Source organism: Podarcis filfolensis (assembly GCF_964270895.1).
Source record: "Podarcis filfolensis genome assembly, chromosome: 2".
Lineage (NCBI taxonomy): Eukaryota > Metazoa > Chordata > Lepidosauria > Squamata > Lacertidae > Podarcis > Podarcis filfolensis.
The window spans coordinates 6843659-6859735 of record NC_139605.1 but is presented as its reverse complement, the minus strand read 5'-3'; the positions used below and the strand labels follow the sequence as shown (position 1 = coordinate 6859735).

The window sequence follows — 16077 nt, the reverse complement described above, 5'->3', positions numbered from 1 at the left end:
AAAGCAGTGGCTGTCAAAATGTTTAATAAAACTTATTGCCAAGTGCGGGGGGCAGGATTTGAACCCTGGTCTCCCAGGTCCTAGCCCAACACTCAGAAGGAAGGAAGCAGCCTCTGACATCACCACCTACCGTGATTTAGAAAAAGATTATGGGAAGCCAGAAGGCAGCTGACTTAGTGAGGAAAACTCGGTGTGTGTGTGTGTGTGATGCCATGGGGTAAGAGTACAGAAATGAAAGCTCCAATAATTTGTTAGAACTTGCAAACTGTTTAAAAACAATACAGCATTTAAATATTAAAAACTTCCCTAAACAGGGCTGCCTTCAGATGTCTTTTAAAAATAGGATAGCTGCTTATTTCCTTGACATCTGATGGGAGGGCGTTCCACAGGGAGGGGACCACTACTAAGAAAGCCAAGCACAATAAAAAGGGCGCCTAACCCAGAGGAGCCACGATCCAGCAATTTTCCTCCATGACTTCCCTGTGAAGAGACCTTTGGTCCTGATCCAGCAGGGCCCACTCCTCCTCTGTGAAATGCACAGCCACCTCCTGGAAGGTCACCAGATCCTGGGGGAGAAGAGAACATCTCCCTGTCACGCCTTATTATTATTGATTTATTTTTCTTAGCACATTCAACATGGCAAAGAAAAAAGAGGGAAGAAATAGTACAGTGGTACCTCGCAAGACGAAATTAATTCGTTCTGCGAGTTTTTTCGTCTTGCGAGTTTTTTCGTCTTGCGAAGCACGGATTCCCATAGGAATGCATTGAGGCTAGTATTCATTCATAAACTAGAATCATGACTCCCCGTCATGATTTATTTCCACAATTTGCAGTTTTACACAAAAGCCACCAGGCGGAGCCCCTTCCATCCTTTTGTTCTCTGAACTGTAGAGTCTATTGGCAGGCTTAATCATGCATTTCTGTTTAATAATTTTACACACACATACACCCCCCAAAATTGAGAAAATGTAAATGCACACAAGATGTAACTGCTACCCTAAGATGTCCTACAAAACCACAAATGAATACGCAGACATGAAGCTTCAGTGGAGAAACTTGCAAGACGTTTTTGTCTTGCGAAGCAAGCCCATAGGGAAATTCGTCTTGCGAAGCAACTCAAAAAACGAAAAACTCTTTCGTCTTGCGAGTTTTTCATCTTACGAGGCATTCGTCTTGCGAGGTACCACTGTAAGTACATTAAAGAAGAAAGAAAGACATCGAAAACAATAACAGCAATCATCAATTCACATTGTGAACCTAGAGATCTTCTGTAAGGTAAAGGTAAAGGGACCCCTGACCATTAGGTTCAGTCGTGACCGACTCTGGGGTTGCGGCGCTCATCTTGCTTTATTGGCCGAGGGAGCCAGCGTCCAGCTTCCGGGTCATGTGGCCAGCATGACTAAACCGCCTCTGGCGAACCAGAGCAGTGCATGGAAATGCCGTTGACCTTCCCACCGGAGTGGTACCTATTTATCTACTTGCACTTTGACGTGCTTTTGAACTGCTAGGTGGGCAGGAGCTGGGACCGAGAAATGGGAGCTCACCCCATCGCAGGGATTCGAGCTGCCGACCTTCTGATCGGCAAGCCCTAGGCTCTGTGGTTTAACCCACAGCGCCACCCGCATCTCGCGATCTTCTGTATAGATCTTAAATAAAACCTGTAAGTTAATGCAAGTCTTACAGATGTGTAAACAGGTATCCACACAAAATTTACGCCTATATAAAATGTGTTAGTATGTAGCCAAAGCACTGAGGTGCTCAGACCACTGCTTAATAGACAGTGGGTATTTATTCTTCCAGGATTGTAGGGGGTTGGACTTGATGACCTTGGGGTCCCTTCCAAGTCTACAGTTCTGATTCTATACATCTCCAGCACTAATTCGGTCTTATACATCTAAGCAAGAGGTGGACTTTCATATGTGGTGGACTTGTAAAAGTATATTGGGAAATGATCCATAATGAATTGAATTTTTTTTTTAAGTACCGTATTTTTCGCTCCATAACACGCACTGTTTTCCTCCTAGAAAGTAAGGGGAAATGTCTGTGCGTGTTATGGAGTGAATGCCTACGGATGGCGGGGGGGATCTGCTGCAGTCGTGAGCAGAGGATCCATGGTTTCCCTTCCTTCCCTCCTCCGTGGCTCGCTTTGAAACAGCAAAGCGGGAGAAGAGCCGCTGAGGGACAGAGAGCCTGCTTGCTTTAAAGGAGCAAAGCGGGAGAGGAGAGACTCCTTTAAAGCAAGCAGGCTCTCTGTCCCTCTCTCCTCCCCACTCAGCTCGCTAAATAGCAGCAAAGTTTTTCAGGGAGCTGGGAGGAAGGAGAGAAGCAGAGCCTGCTTGCTTTAAAGGAGCAAAGCAGGAGAGGAAAGGAGCCTTCTCCTCTTATACCCCTCGCCTGCATTATTAGCAGCATCCTTCTCCACACAGCCAACGCGTGCTCCTTGTCCCTTGAGTGCTTTTCCTTCCCTCCCCACTTAAAACGTGGTTACAAAGCACGGATCCACATGGATCCTCAGGATTTTTGCATTGGGCTACCCCAAACTCACCGTCAGATCACATGTCTGTGGCCACAGCATGAACCACAAAAATCATACATCCACTGTTTCGTTTAGAATATTTTTTTTCTTGTTTTCCTCCTCTAAAAACTATGTGCGTGTTATGGTCGGGTGCGTGTTATAGAGCGAAAAATACGGTACTTCCCCCCCCCCAAACCATAGTCCTTTCTGTTGGAGATAATTCAGAGTGAAACTCCCAGGTGTCAAAAAAGGTTATTTACGTATGCTAGTACTGCAACCCGTGTTTCATTAGTCCGGTCCCAACCAAAGAAGACTGGAAACTTAATTTAAGTTGACTGAATATGCACAACTTGCAGACTTAACATATAGAATAAGAGAACAAGAAGAACATACGTTTAAAGGAGATTGGAAAACGTTTATTGAATATGTGGGAAATAATTGCATACAGCTGAAAACATGGGCAGCATTAAGACAAATTCAACAGTGTCTCCCTCTCACGTGTATATATGTAGAGTAATTAAATTAAGTTGGGAGGTAATATTGAGTATACAACAAATATTGATACAGTGGAAGAATTTTGGGCCCCGCCTCTGGTTTTTTCTAAGGGTGTTGGGAACTGGACCCAATAAGCTGTGTAAAAGGAACTTCCTGAAGCTTACAAAAGAGGTTTGTTTCTTTGTTTCTGGAGATTCTAGGAAAAACAAAACAAAACAAAAAGACTGTGAGCCCTTTAAGGGAGAGATTTGCCTGAGTATGTCGGGGAGAGATGGGAAAAAGGGGGGAGGGACTCCAGGGGAAAGGAAGTCATCACGTCAAGAAGAAATTAAAGAAATTAAAGACCTAGACATTCTATGGTTAAAAATAAAAGAAGAATTTAAACAAAATGAATTACACATGGAAAACAAATTAGGAGAAATGCAAGAGATGATTGATAAAAAGATAGAGGGGGCAGTTGGAGAACTCTCAATTAAGATCCAAGAGCTGTCAGCTAAATCTAAAATAATTGAAGAATCTAATAAAAAAATGCAGAAAGAGATGAGAGAACAGAAAAAAGAGACAGAAAAAATAAAGGAAGAAATGAGAGAAGTAAACAAAATACAAGAAAGGATTTGGGATAATTTAGCTATGACAGAAATGCGTCAGAAACAGCTTCATTTAAAATTTAGGGGAGTAGGTGAGGAGATGAATGAAGATATAAAAGAAAAAATGACTAAAGAATTATCTAAGTGGCTGGGAATAAAAGAAGAAGATGTGGCCTTCTCTATAGAGAATGCATTTAGAATAAAGGTGAAACCGCAACAAATCAAGTCAAGGAAACTCCTTGGAGATTGTTTAGTGATCTTTAATTCAATTGAGATGAAAAATTTAATCCTGAAAACGAGCTACCAAAAAAAACTTATAATTGAAGGTAGACCTATTATTATTTACAAAGAAATACCAGTTAGGTTGTTACGTAAAAGAGAAGGGTACAGACAAGTGGTAGGTGTCCTAAAAAGAAATGACATACAATATAGATGGGAGTTCCCTGAAGGGGTCACCTTCTTCTATAAAGATAAAAAATTTAAGTTGACGGACACTCAAGAGGTGGAGAAATTTCTAAGAAGGTATGAGAAGGAGCTTGGCAAGGCCGAAATCAGGTTAGGAGACAGGGGGGAAAGTAAAGATGAGAGAAGAAGAAAGAAGGAGAGGGGAAGTGAGAAAGATGAGAAAGAAGAGGAAGAAGAAGTTGATGAGGAAGAAGCCGCGGTGGGAAAAGATGCGGCAGAAGAGGAGGAACTCTTAGGGAACAGGGGTTCCAGACTATAAGATTGGTAACCCGGTTAGAGTAAATAAAAGTTAAACATAACAGCATCGCTGAAATTTCTGTCCTGGAATGTGAATGGGCTAAATGAAAAACTTAAAAGGAATAAAATTGAGAAGGCTTTGAAAAACAAGAACTATGATGTGATCTGTTTTCAAGAGACACATGTAGCCAAAAAACATAAACATATTTTGATAAATAAAAGGTTGGGGGTGGAATTTATTAACTCAGATGTAAATAAAAAAAGAGGAGTAGTTGTTTACGTTAAGGAAAAATGGGACCCCGTATTAACTTGTAAAGACGATGAGGGAAGAATACTGGGAATACAACTTAATCATCAAGGGGAAAAAATCAATGTGGTAACAGTTTATGCCCCAAATACAAACAAAGCAGAGTTTTTTGAAAAATTGGAACAAATATTACTAGATTTGGAAAATTACAAATTAATTCTACTTGGAGACATGAACGGTGTACCAATACCAGAACTTGACAGAAGTGGAAAAAAGGGGAAATCGAATCAAGGGAAGCTCCCAAGATCATTTAGTAATCTTGAGGAAAATTTAGATTTAATAGATATATGGAGGCATAAAAACCCAATAACGAAGCAGTTCACACATTTTTCAGAACCCCACCAGAGTTGGGGTAGAATTGATCAGATTTGGGTGTCACGTGCATTATCGACAAGAATAACGAAATGTGAGATCCAGCCTAGAACCCTTTCTGATCATTGTCCAATAGTTTTGGAAATAAAACGTGAAATATCGGGAGTGTACAGGTGGAGAATGAATGAATATCTATTCGAAATTGACGAGGTGAACGAAAAGGCTAAAAGTACTCTGAAAAAATATTTTGACTTAAATCTGAATAAAGAAACCCCAATTAATATAGTTTGGGATGCGAGTAAGGCAGTGTTAAGGGGTTTTTTAATACAACAAAACAATTACAGAAGGAAACTTAGAGAACAAAAGAAAGAAGAAATTATTACCCAACTGAGAGACTGTGAGAAAAAATTAACAATAAACTCGGGAGATGAAAGGACTAAACAAATAGTTAAAGTGCTACAATCACAATATTCAGCATTACTAAACCAAGAAGTAGAATGGAGAATTAAATCCATGAAGCAAAAATATTTTGAATCAGCAAATAAAACGGGGAGATTACTGGCGTGGCAATTAAGAAAAAGGAAAAAGGAAAATGTGATTAATAGAATAAAATCGGGAGATATGATAATAGAAGATCCAGATGAAATAAAAAAAAAGTTTCTCCAATTCTATGAAAAGTTGTATGAAAAAGGAGAGGAAGATAATGTAGAAATAGGAAAATACTTGGAAGAGTATAGAGGGGAATATTTAACTGATGAAGAAAGAGCTCAATTAAACAAGAAGATTACAATGGAAGAGATTAATGAGGCTATTAAGAAGATGAAACCCGGAAAAGCACCCGGACCGGATGGACTGTCAGCAAAGTATTATAAGGTTTTAAGGGAATATCTTGCTCCGGTGCTTAGTGAAGTGATTAATGATGTTCTACAAGGAGGGAAGATTCCAGATTCATGGAGAGAGGCACACATCACATTAATACCAAAAGCGGATGCTGAAAAGATGGACGTAAGTAACTACAGGCCGATATCGTTACTTAACTGCGATTACAAAATCTTCGCAGATATTTTGGCGAACAGACTCAGGAAATACTTAACAAAATCTATTCATAAAGATCAAGCGGGATTCCTCCCTAACAGGCAATTAAAAGATAACGTTCGGCATATACTGGACATTATTGAGTACTTGGATCTTAGGACCGACATTCCTGCGGCGATGATTTTTATCGATGCCGAAAAGGCTTTCGATAATGTTTCTTGGAGGTTTTTAATACAATGTATTAAAACAGTAGGAATAGAAGGACCATTTTTGGAAGGTATTAAAGCAATATACTCAAGCCAAAGGGCCAAACTGATAATTAACAATAATCTCACTAATTCTTTTACAATTGCAAAGGGCACGAGACAGGGGTGCCCGTTGTCTCCCCTTCTATTTATTATGGTTTTGGAAATAATCGCAAATAAAATAAGGAAAACACCAAAAATAAGAGGTATAAGAATTGGAGAAAAAGAATATAAATTAAAGGCTTACGCCGATGATTTGGTATTGTCTTTAGAGGACCCAATAGAAAGTGCCAGTAATGCCCTGGAGTTATTAGAGGAATTCGGTAAATTGTCTGGGTTTAAGTTAAATAAAATAAAAACTAAGATCTTAACAAAAAATTTGGCCGAAGATGTAAAAAACCAGCTAGAACTAAAAACAGGTATTAAAGTGGTGAAAAGGGTAAAATACCTGGGAATATGGATCTCCCCGAAAAATATAAATTTAGTGGAGGATAACTACACTAAGGTCTGGAGAGAAATTAAGAAAGACTTAGATACTTGGAATAGGTTAAAATTGTCCTGGACAGGAAGGATGGCCGCGATTAAGATGAGCATTCTTCCGAGACTACTGTTTTTATTCCAGAATATCCCGGTAATTAGAGGTACGGCATGTTTTAAGAATTGGCAAAGAACTTTAGCTAAATTTATATGGCAAGGGAAAAGGGCAAGAATTAAATTCAAACTCCTCACGGATCTAAGAGAAAGAGGGGGTTTTGCAGTTCCGAACTTAAAACTTTATTATGAGGCCGCTTGTCTTTGTTGGATAAAAGAATGGGCCATTTTAAAAAACACGGATTTGTTGGATCTAGAGGGATTTAACATTAGATTCGGCTGGCATGCTTATTTGTGGCATGATAAAGGAAAGATCCACAGAGGCTTCTCTAATCATATCATTAGAGGCTCGTTATTAGAAGTTTGGAACAGGAACAAAAAGCTGATTGAAAGAGACACCCCTTGGTGGCTTTCACCAATTGATATCTTAACAATAAAAAAGTTAAATCTGGAATGTGAAAGATGGACATACGAAGATCTCCTAGTTAAATCAGAAAGAGGGTGGAAAATTAGACCGTACGAAGAGCTAAAGGATAAATTAACTGGATGGATACAATTTCACCAAATTAATGCGTTATGGTACGATCATAAAAAAATAGGAATGAGTGAAAAAAAGTCCAGGTACCAGGTGGAAATCTTAGAAAGTAATACTAAACTTTTATCCAAAATGTATAACCAACTGTTAGACTGGGATACTAAAGATGAAGAGGTGAAAGGAGTAATGGTCAAATGGGCCAGAGACCTTGGATATAATCTGGAGTTTGACAGATGGGTAAAACTTTGGAAGAAAGGTATGAAGTTCACAGCATGTGCTGCTCTCCGAGAAAACATGGAGAAAATGATGTATCGTTGGTACATCACCCCGGCAAAACTGGGGAAGATGTATAAGACAGGAGACAGCACATGCTGGAAATGTAAAACTAAAGAGGGCAATTTCTTTCACATGTGGTGGACCTGTGACGAAGTGAAAAGATTTTGGGGACAAATTTACGATGAATTAAAAAGAATACTGAAATACACCTTCCCCAAAAAACCTGAAGCGTTCCTTTTAGGTATGATCGGAGAGGAGATCAAAAATGAAGACCAAACATTCTTTCAATATGCAATGGTGGCCGCCAGGATTTTGTTAGCGCAAAACTGGAAAACTTCCAATATCCCCACCATTAGAGAATGGCAAATGAAATTATATGAGTATATAGAATTAGCTAGAATGTCACAAAAAATTAGGCATCAAAAAATCGTTAAGTTTACGAACGACTGGAATAAATTTGTAAGTTACATTGAAATCAATCTAGGTATTACCAAAATCACAGTGGGCGGAATCTAAAACCTGCGATGTAAAGAGCTGATATAATACAATCTGCAGATAAGCGATGAGTTTATTTTGCCTAAACTGAGATGGAAGGAAGTCAATTGAGTGATGTTATGTTGGTTTGTTTGTTTTATGTTTATAGGCGTTGTTTGTTGTTGTTGTTTGTTTGTTTGTTTGCTTTTTTTTTCTTTTCAGTCTTTTTTCTTTTTTGTATTGTTTGATGTCGTTTCCAAAATATCAATAAAAAGATTAGTAAAAAAAAAAAAAAAAAAAGACAAATTCAACAGTGTAAATAAATTTTGATGGATGCAATAACGGAATAATGAATGGTTTAGTTTTTGTAAAATATGCTGGGATTTATGATGTGCAGGATGAACCGTGGAAAGAGAAGAAGGTCACCGATATCTTAAGGATGTAAAATGAGTATTTTAGATTGTAAAACAGAAAACGTAATAAATATTCTATTTTTTAAAAAACCAATTCTGATTCCCTAAATTCCATAGCCCCTTTTGTTGCCCAGCTATGAATACTACAGGAATATACTTTAGAAATATACATCTGTGAATATCAAGGATTTTTCCAAAACTGATGGGAGTAGCAACTTCAAACCAAAAGGAATCTAAAGAGGTATTTTCAACATTACCTCCCACATCTAACTGCATTAGGCAGTGCATCCATTCACAACACCTGTTTAATTCTTCCCAAAGAATTACGGGAGTTGTAGTTTGTGCCTCCTGGAAGTGTTATCTGCCTGAAACACTGACACTGTGCGTCTGAGCTGAGAAGGTCCTCCTCACCCAGGATCTTGGGATCTTCTCCTTCTTTAGTTCCGGCTGAGTCTTGCCCTTCCAACTTCCATCCGCAATGCAAGCCAGACTCCAGTGTGGATATAGGATCGCTTCCTTCTTCCGTCAGATTCCTTCTTGAAGCAGAGATTGTAGAAATGAGTGGGGATCCCTTGCCCTGCAAAGCCACAAAGATGTCATGTGACAATCCTGTTATTAACACCCTTGGGAAAGGATTAATCAATTGATCCATTTGCTAATTCCACGCCTCCCCCCCCCCAAAAATAAAAAGTTTCTGTATAAATGGTTTCTAGAAAAGAAGAACATTTCTAAGTGATACATGCCATTGGACCCTTTGATGGTGTTTTATGGTAATGTACCATTCTGTTCAAATTAGTAAGTAGCAACATTTTATATTCAGATACTATTTTTATATTATTATAAACATTAATAAGAGTTGCTTGATCAGGTCAGTGGTCCTTCTAGGGCAGCATCCTGTTCTCACAGTGGCCAACCAGAGGGAACCAGAGGGCAGGATCCGTGCAGAAGAGCCCTCTCCTCTCCTGAAACTGGTATTCAAAGGTATTGCTGCCTCTGATGACTGTGGGTGAAGAAAATATTGTGCATAGAATCATAGAGTGGAAGGGCCCTGTGGGTCATCTAGTCCAACCCGCTGCAATGCAGGAATCCATGGTGATGTTGGCATCCGTCTGTCTCGGGAGACCATGGAGGAGTGTGCCTTTGGGGGTGAGGTCAAGATGTTGGGAGAGTTGCAGGGCCTTCTCTGGCTGTAGAGACCAATATGGGGGACATGTTTATTCTATGACCTATGGATCCCTTTCGCTCAAATATGGGGGGAGGGGGAATCAACTCAGCAGGGAGAGAGAGAGAACATTCCTGGAGGGAGTGGGCACAGCGTAGGGAAATAATGCATAGACAGGAAAAAACAGAAAAATGTGAAGGGGTGCTGAAATTGCGCTCAAATAATATCGAGGGCACAGGTGAAAGGCAAAGCAAGTTTCTAGCCCTCTTGCTTTGGAATGAAGAGCTGTTTAAATAGGAACCAAGGAAGCTGCCTAGTCCAGAACCAGACCATTGGACCATCTAGAGCCGTGCTGTCTGCACAGACTGGAAGCATCTCTCCAGGTTTCAGGAAGGGATGATTTCCTAGCCCTGCCGGAAGATGTCGGGAATCGAACCCGGAACCTTCTGCACCCAAGAGCCACTTTCGCCTTTTAAGAGACACCACACTCAGAATTCACCAGCCACCACGGATCTCTGGGAGTTACCAGGATGAAACTGTCTCACCTGCTGCTGCTTCTCCTCTGCCCGGCTCAGGAGGAAACCTTCGGCCAGGGCCACCGCCTGGGAACTGGTCTCCGCTCCCTGATCCTTCACCCAGTTCTCCATCTCCGGGGGGAGGACAGCCAGGAATTGCTCCAGGACCACCAGATCCAGGATCTGAGCCTCGGTGTGTCGCTCTGGCTCCAGCCACTCCCTGCAAAGGCGGTGGAGTCGGCTGCAAACCTCTCGGGGTCCCTTGGCCTCCGGGTAGCGGGAATGCCTGAATCTCTGGCGCTGAGCATGTGAGCTGAGGGCGTCCTCATCCAGGAGGGTCTTTATAGCTCTTCCCAAGATCTCCCAAGTGGGGCAGTTTGGGGATTTGGGCAGCAGCCTCCAATATGGCTGAAGGATTGTCCCCTGCAGCCTCTTTTCCTATTCTTTCCAGGTTCTGCTTCAAGCCAAAGGCTGGCCAAGGGAGCGTGGACCACAAAGGGGCAGAGCCAGAGGTGGGGGAACCTCAGGTCCTGCTCCAAGCTGCTCTGGGTTGCAGCAGGATCCGGCCCCAGCCTCCCTGCTTGCTTCCTTCCATGCATCCAACCTCTGCAGCCTCTCTTCTGCAAAAGAACCATGCACAAGGCAGGAGGGAGGAGGGGCGCTTGCCCTGGAGGACCAAGCGGCTCCTCCAGTTTCCTGCCTCTCTAGGAATCCTACACTTGATATTTAACCCTTGGAAGGCCAAGGCAGCCAACCCTTGGAAGGCCAAGGTGGAAGAAAATCTCTCCCTTTGGGGAATTCTAATCTCTATTTTGACAAGGATGGGACATCTTGGGCAGTGGTGAGAGGCAGTGTGGTGTAGTGGTTACAGTGCTGGACTATGGCCCTGGGAGACCAGGGATCCAATTCCCCACCGGGTGGCCATGGGGCCAGTGAATGCCTCTCAGCCTAGCCTACCTCACAGGGTTGTTGTATGGGATTAAAGGAGGAGAGAAAGAACCATGTATTAAAGGGACCCCTGACCATTAGGTCCAGTGGCGGACGACTCTGGGGTTGTGGTGCTCATCTCGCTTTACTAGCTGAGGGAGCCGATGTTTGTCCACAGGCAGCTTCAGGGTCATGTGTCCAGCATGACGAAGCCGCTTCTGCCAAACCAGAGCAGCGCATGGAAACGCCGTTTACCTTCCCGCCGGAGTGGTACCTATTTATCTACTTGCACTCTGGCGTGCTTTTGAACTGCTAGGTTGGCAGGAGCTGGGACTGAGCAACGGAAGCTCAACCCGTCGCGGGGATTCGAACCGCTGACCTTCTGATCAGCAAGGCCTAGGCTCTGTGGTTTAGACCACAGCGCCACCCGCATCCTAAAAACTGCATTTAAAACAGAATTCAGTTTTTAGCATTGTCTCCTGGATGAGGTGGGCTTTCCTTTTGGGGTCTGGGGTTCAGCAGCTCTCTGCCAGGAATTCCCAGGAAGGGATTCTGCCTTGTCAAGGGAAGTGAAAGCATTTTAGTGAACGACAGACATATGGGAGGAACCAGAGGACAGTTTCTAAGAAGGCAGTAGAGTTGAGATGTAAAATTTCCGGAAATTTTGAAACCCAGTTATTTCCGGGGGGAAAGGAAAATTTGGAAAATTGGGGGGGGGGGGAATTCAGTGTGCAGTGCAACAATAGAAGACACAACATATACATGCAGTTTATTCTATCTCACTTTCTCAACTACTGCTATCATTTTCCATTTCTTCTTCCTCTTCCTCTTTGTCATTTTCCCCATGGAATTCTAAAAAATGGCTTTGGGGAAAATGGGGGGGGACTGTCCCCCCCATTTTTTCGTTTTTTTCCTCAGAAATGCAGATGACACAACCTTGATGGCAGAAAGTGAGGAGGAATTAAAGAACTTTTTAATGAAGGTGAAAGAGGAGAGCGCAAAATATGGTCTGAAGCTCAACATCAAAAAAACGAAGATCATGGCCACTGGTCCCATCACCTCCTGGCAAATAGAAGGGGAAGAAATGGAGGCAGTGAGAGATTTTACTTTCTTGGGCTCCATGATCACTGCAGATGGTGACAGCAGCCACAAAATTCAAAGACACCTGCTTCTTGGGAGAAAAGCAATGACAAACCTAGACAGCATCTTAAAAAGCAGAGACACCACCTGGTTAAAGCTATGGTTTTCCCAGTAGTGATGTATGGAAGTGAGAGCTGGACCATAAAGAAGGCTGATCGCCGAAGAATCGATGTTTTTGAATTATGGTGCTGGAGGAGACTCTTGAGAGTCCCATGGACTGCAAGATCAAACCTATCCATTCTGAAGGAAATCAGCCCGGAGTGCTCACTGGAAGGACAGATCATGAAGCTGAGGCTCCAATACTTTGGCCACCTCATGAGAAGAGAAGATTCCCTGGAAAAGACCCTGATGTTGGGAAAGATGGAGGGCACAAGGAGAAGGGGATGACAGAGGACGAGATGGCTGGACAGTGTTCTCGAAGCTACGAACATGAGTTTGACCAAACTGTGGGAGGCAGTGGAATACAGGAGTGCCTGCCGTGCTCTGGTCCAGGGGGTCACGAAGAGTCGGACACGACTAAACGACTAAACAACAACAACAAGGTGCTACTGGAAGGAATCTTTTAAAAAAAATTCTTCTGTTTCGACTACGACAGACCAACATGGTTACCTACCTGTAACTCGGTATTTCATCAGCAGAGTTCTATTCTGAAACATTGCCTTTCACTAGACTATGCAACAAGGAAACTGTCTCGCTAACACACATGTATTTTTAAATGTTTGACTGCTCTTCCGTGCAAAACTGATGTATCTAAAAATTGTATTTAAAACATAATTTGGTTTTTTAATATGTGCTGGATGAGGTTACATCTTCTTCCTTTCCCAGATTATAAGATAAACAAATACCTGCACATAGCTGCATAGTGGATTTCACATTTCCAGATTGTGTGTGTGTGTGGGGGGGGGGTGTTACAGGAAATACTAGGGGAGGGGAGAGCTGGGGGGAGAACACACAGCACAAATACATCCCATCAGGAACCGGCCACTGCCTGGATATTTCGGAGACATAAAACTGAAATCCCTCCTAGGCAGATGAAGGTGAAGAAACACACATCCTGGAACAGTGACCTATTAGCACTCTAGACACAGGCTTGAAAATCAATGCATCTTCTATACTGTTCTAATTTCTCTCTCGACCAAATGCGTCATGGACTTTGAAGACACTCGAACTCAGGAGGCAAGGGAGAAGCGTGCCAAGAGGAAGGCATGCATGGCAAACCCTAACCATGATCAACTCCCACCTGGAAAGCTATGTCCCCACTGTGGAAGGACGTGTGGGTCCAGAATTGGCCTCCATAGTCACTTACGGACTCATTGGTTTTTTGAAATAAATTTTTATTCATTTTTCCTTTTCATTCATTACATACATCTCAAAGTCTTAACATTTACTATGTATTCCTTCCTCCCTCCCCTCCTAGGCTTCCCCAACTTCCTCTTCTGGTTTCTTACTCTTTTCACCCACCTTGCTACCTCCTAACAGAAAAAGTTATTAATAACATAACATCAAACCTAAATACATAAAAGTAAACACACCATATTTCTCTATCTTCTACACATTTTCTAATACTAATAGTGTGAATGTTTATTTAAATCCTGCCATCAAGCCTATCGACTTTGTTTCTATAAATGGTTCCCATTGTTTTTCAAAGTCGCTGTTGTCCTTTTCTCTTAGTCTGTCTGTCATTTTTGCCAGTTCTACATCATCATCATCATTTTTAATTTGTATACCGTCTTTCAATTTTACAATACTCAAGGCGGTTTACAAGCTGAAGAAACAGAAAATGTGCATCTTATAACAATCTAATGCAATATAAAAATGTGATAATAAAACGTAACTTTAAAATAGGCAACCTCCATCCGAAAAGTAACATTCAACAATCATTAGAACAGTATAAAATAATAGTATCAACATATAAAAGTTAAACAGAAATCCACTCAACAGTTACAATAATATCTAAACTGTAATCAATAAAACAATGGCAAGCCACAGTACATAAAACAATACGATACACATTGAGAAGCAGAGAGTGGGGCAAGGCAGGTGGAAGGAGGCCTTGCCTGATGGAGTCTCTCCCCTCACAGTTCTTCCTCCAGGCACAGCTTCCTTGTGAGGAGACCCAGGGCCGGAGGGTGGGGCAAGGCAGGTGGAAGGAGGCCTTGCCTGATGGAGTCTCTCCCCTCATAGTTCATCAACTTCTCTTGCCATGGTTCTTTACCTGGTATTTCTCCAGTCTTCCAATTTTGTGCAATCAACATTCTTGCTGCTGTACATAAATAAAGTCCTCTTTCCTTTCCTTATGTCTTGGCCTAAAATACCTAGTAAGAAGGCTTCTGGGTTTTTTAGAAAAGTTATTTTCAACATTTTCTTCAATTCATTATATATCATTTCCCAATAGGCTATTACCTTTTTACAATCCCACCACATATGATAAAACGTACCTTCTATTTCACATCTCCAACACTCTCTTTTCATTTTTATACATTTTTGCCAGTTTAACCGGTGATAGATACAATCTATACATCATTTTCACATAATTCTCTCTCAATAGTATATAACCTGTCAATTTCAAATTTACTTTCCACAATTTTATCCAATCTTCAAATTTTATGTTATGGCCCATTTAATCATTACCGATTTTACTTCTTCATCTTTGGTTTCCCACTCCAAAAGAATGTTATATGCCTTTTTAAATAATTTTGTATTTTCTTCTATCACTTCCTGGGGGCTCCCAGTACGTTTCCAAGCACAATTCAAAGTGCTGGTGTTGACCTTTAAAGCCCTAAACGGCGTTGGCCCAGTATACCTGAAGGAGCGTCTCCACCCCCATCGTTCTGCCCGGACGCTGAGGTCCAGCGCTGAGGGCCTTCCGGCAGTTCCCTCATTGCAAGAAGCAAAGCTACAGGGAACCAGGCAGAGGGCCTTCTCGGTAGTGGCGCCCGCCCTGTGGAACGCCCTCCCATCAGATGTCAAAGCGATAAACAACTACCTGACATTCAGAAGACATCTTAAGGCAGCCCTTTTCAGGGAAGTTTTTAATGTGTGATATTTTAGTGTATTTTTGGTTTCTATGGAAGCCGCCCAGAGTGGCTGGGGAAACCCAGCCAAATGGGCGGGGTACAAATAATAAATTATTATTATTATTATTATCTTTCTTGTCAGGAATTCCAGTACCAGAACAAACAACAATGGTGACAAGGGGCATCCTTGTCTAGTTCCTTTTTGTATACTACATTTATCTGTTATCACCCGATTTACAATCATTTTTGCATTTTGATCTGAGTAAACAACTTGCATTCCCCTATTAAAATTTACTCCAAATCCCATCTCCTCCATCACCCTCTTCATGAAGCTCCAAGAAACATTATCAAATGCTTTTCCCGCATCTCTAAACATTAATGCTGCTTTTTTCTCATTTCTCACTTCCAGGTACTCTATAATATTTAATACATTTCTAATATTATCTTTGATTTCTCTGCCTGGAAGGAATTCAGCTTGGTCATGACGAATAAATTCTTTTAGGATTTTTTTCATTCTATTTGCCAAAACAAATGCCAATAGTTTATAATCATTATTAAGTAATGAGATCGGCCTATAATTTTTAACTAACGTCACATCCAAATCTTGCTTTGGTATCAAAGTTATATAGGCTTCTTTCCATGTTTCTGGAACTTCCCCTGTTTTCAAAATCTCGTTCATTGTGTCATATCATCCAGTATTTCTTCATTCAGTCTCCACCGAAAGGTGGACTGAGTGTCTTTCTGTATTTCCATAGTTATAGAATTATGATCTGACATTGTTCTTGGATCTATTTCAATATTTTTAATTTTTGGCTCCAATTCCTTAGAG

At 41.5% G+C, this 16077-nt stretch overlaps 2 protein-coding genes across 5 annotated transcripts in view; one reads left to right on the top strand and one right to left on the bottom strand.

Annotated features, from left to right (window-relative positions):
- Positions 1-16077, top strand: part of LOC310756979 (uncharacterized protein) — a 131343-nt gene that overhangs the window by 20929 nt on the left and 94337 nt on the right. The window lies entirely within an intron of this gene.
- The window catches only part of LOC310756671 (uncharacterized protein), a 69214-nt gene that overhangs the window by 4200 nt on the left and 48937 nt on the right, over positions 1-16077 (bottom strand). Inside the window, exons 1-3 of one of the 3 annotated variants that reach the window (XM_083601202.1) lie at positions 10195-10879; positions 8632-9064; positions 440-589 (exon numbers count right to left, since the gene is read on the bottom strand). The exons of 1 other annotated variant lie outside the window; for it this stretch is intronic. In XM_083601202.1, coding sequence (XP_083457328.1) covers positions 440-589; positions 8632-8659 — 178 coding nt within the window. In that variant the 5' untranslated portion in view covers positions 8660-9064; positions 10195-10879. Of the gene's footprint in view, positions 1-439; positions 590-8631; positions 9065-10194; positions 10880-16077 lie in introns of those variants that run through there. One more of the 3 variants, XM_083601203.1, reaches the window with a different exon arrangement.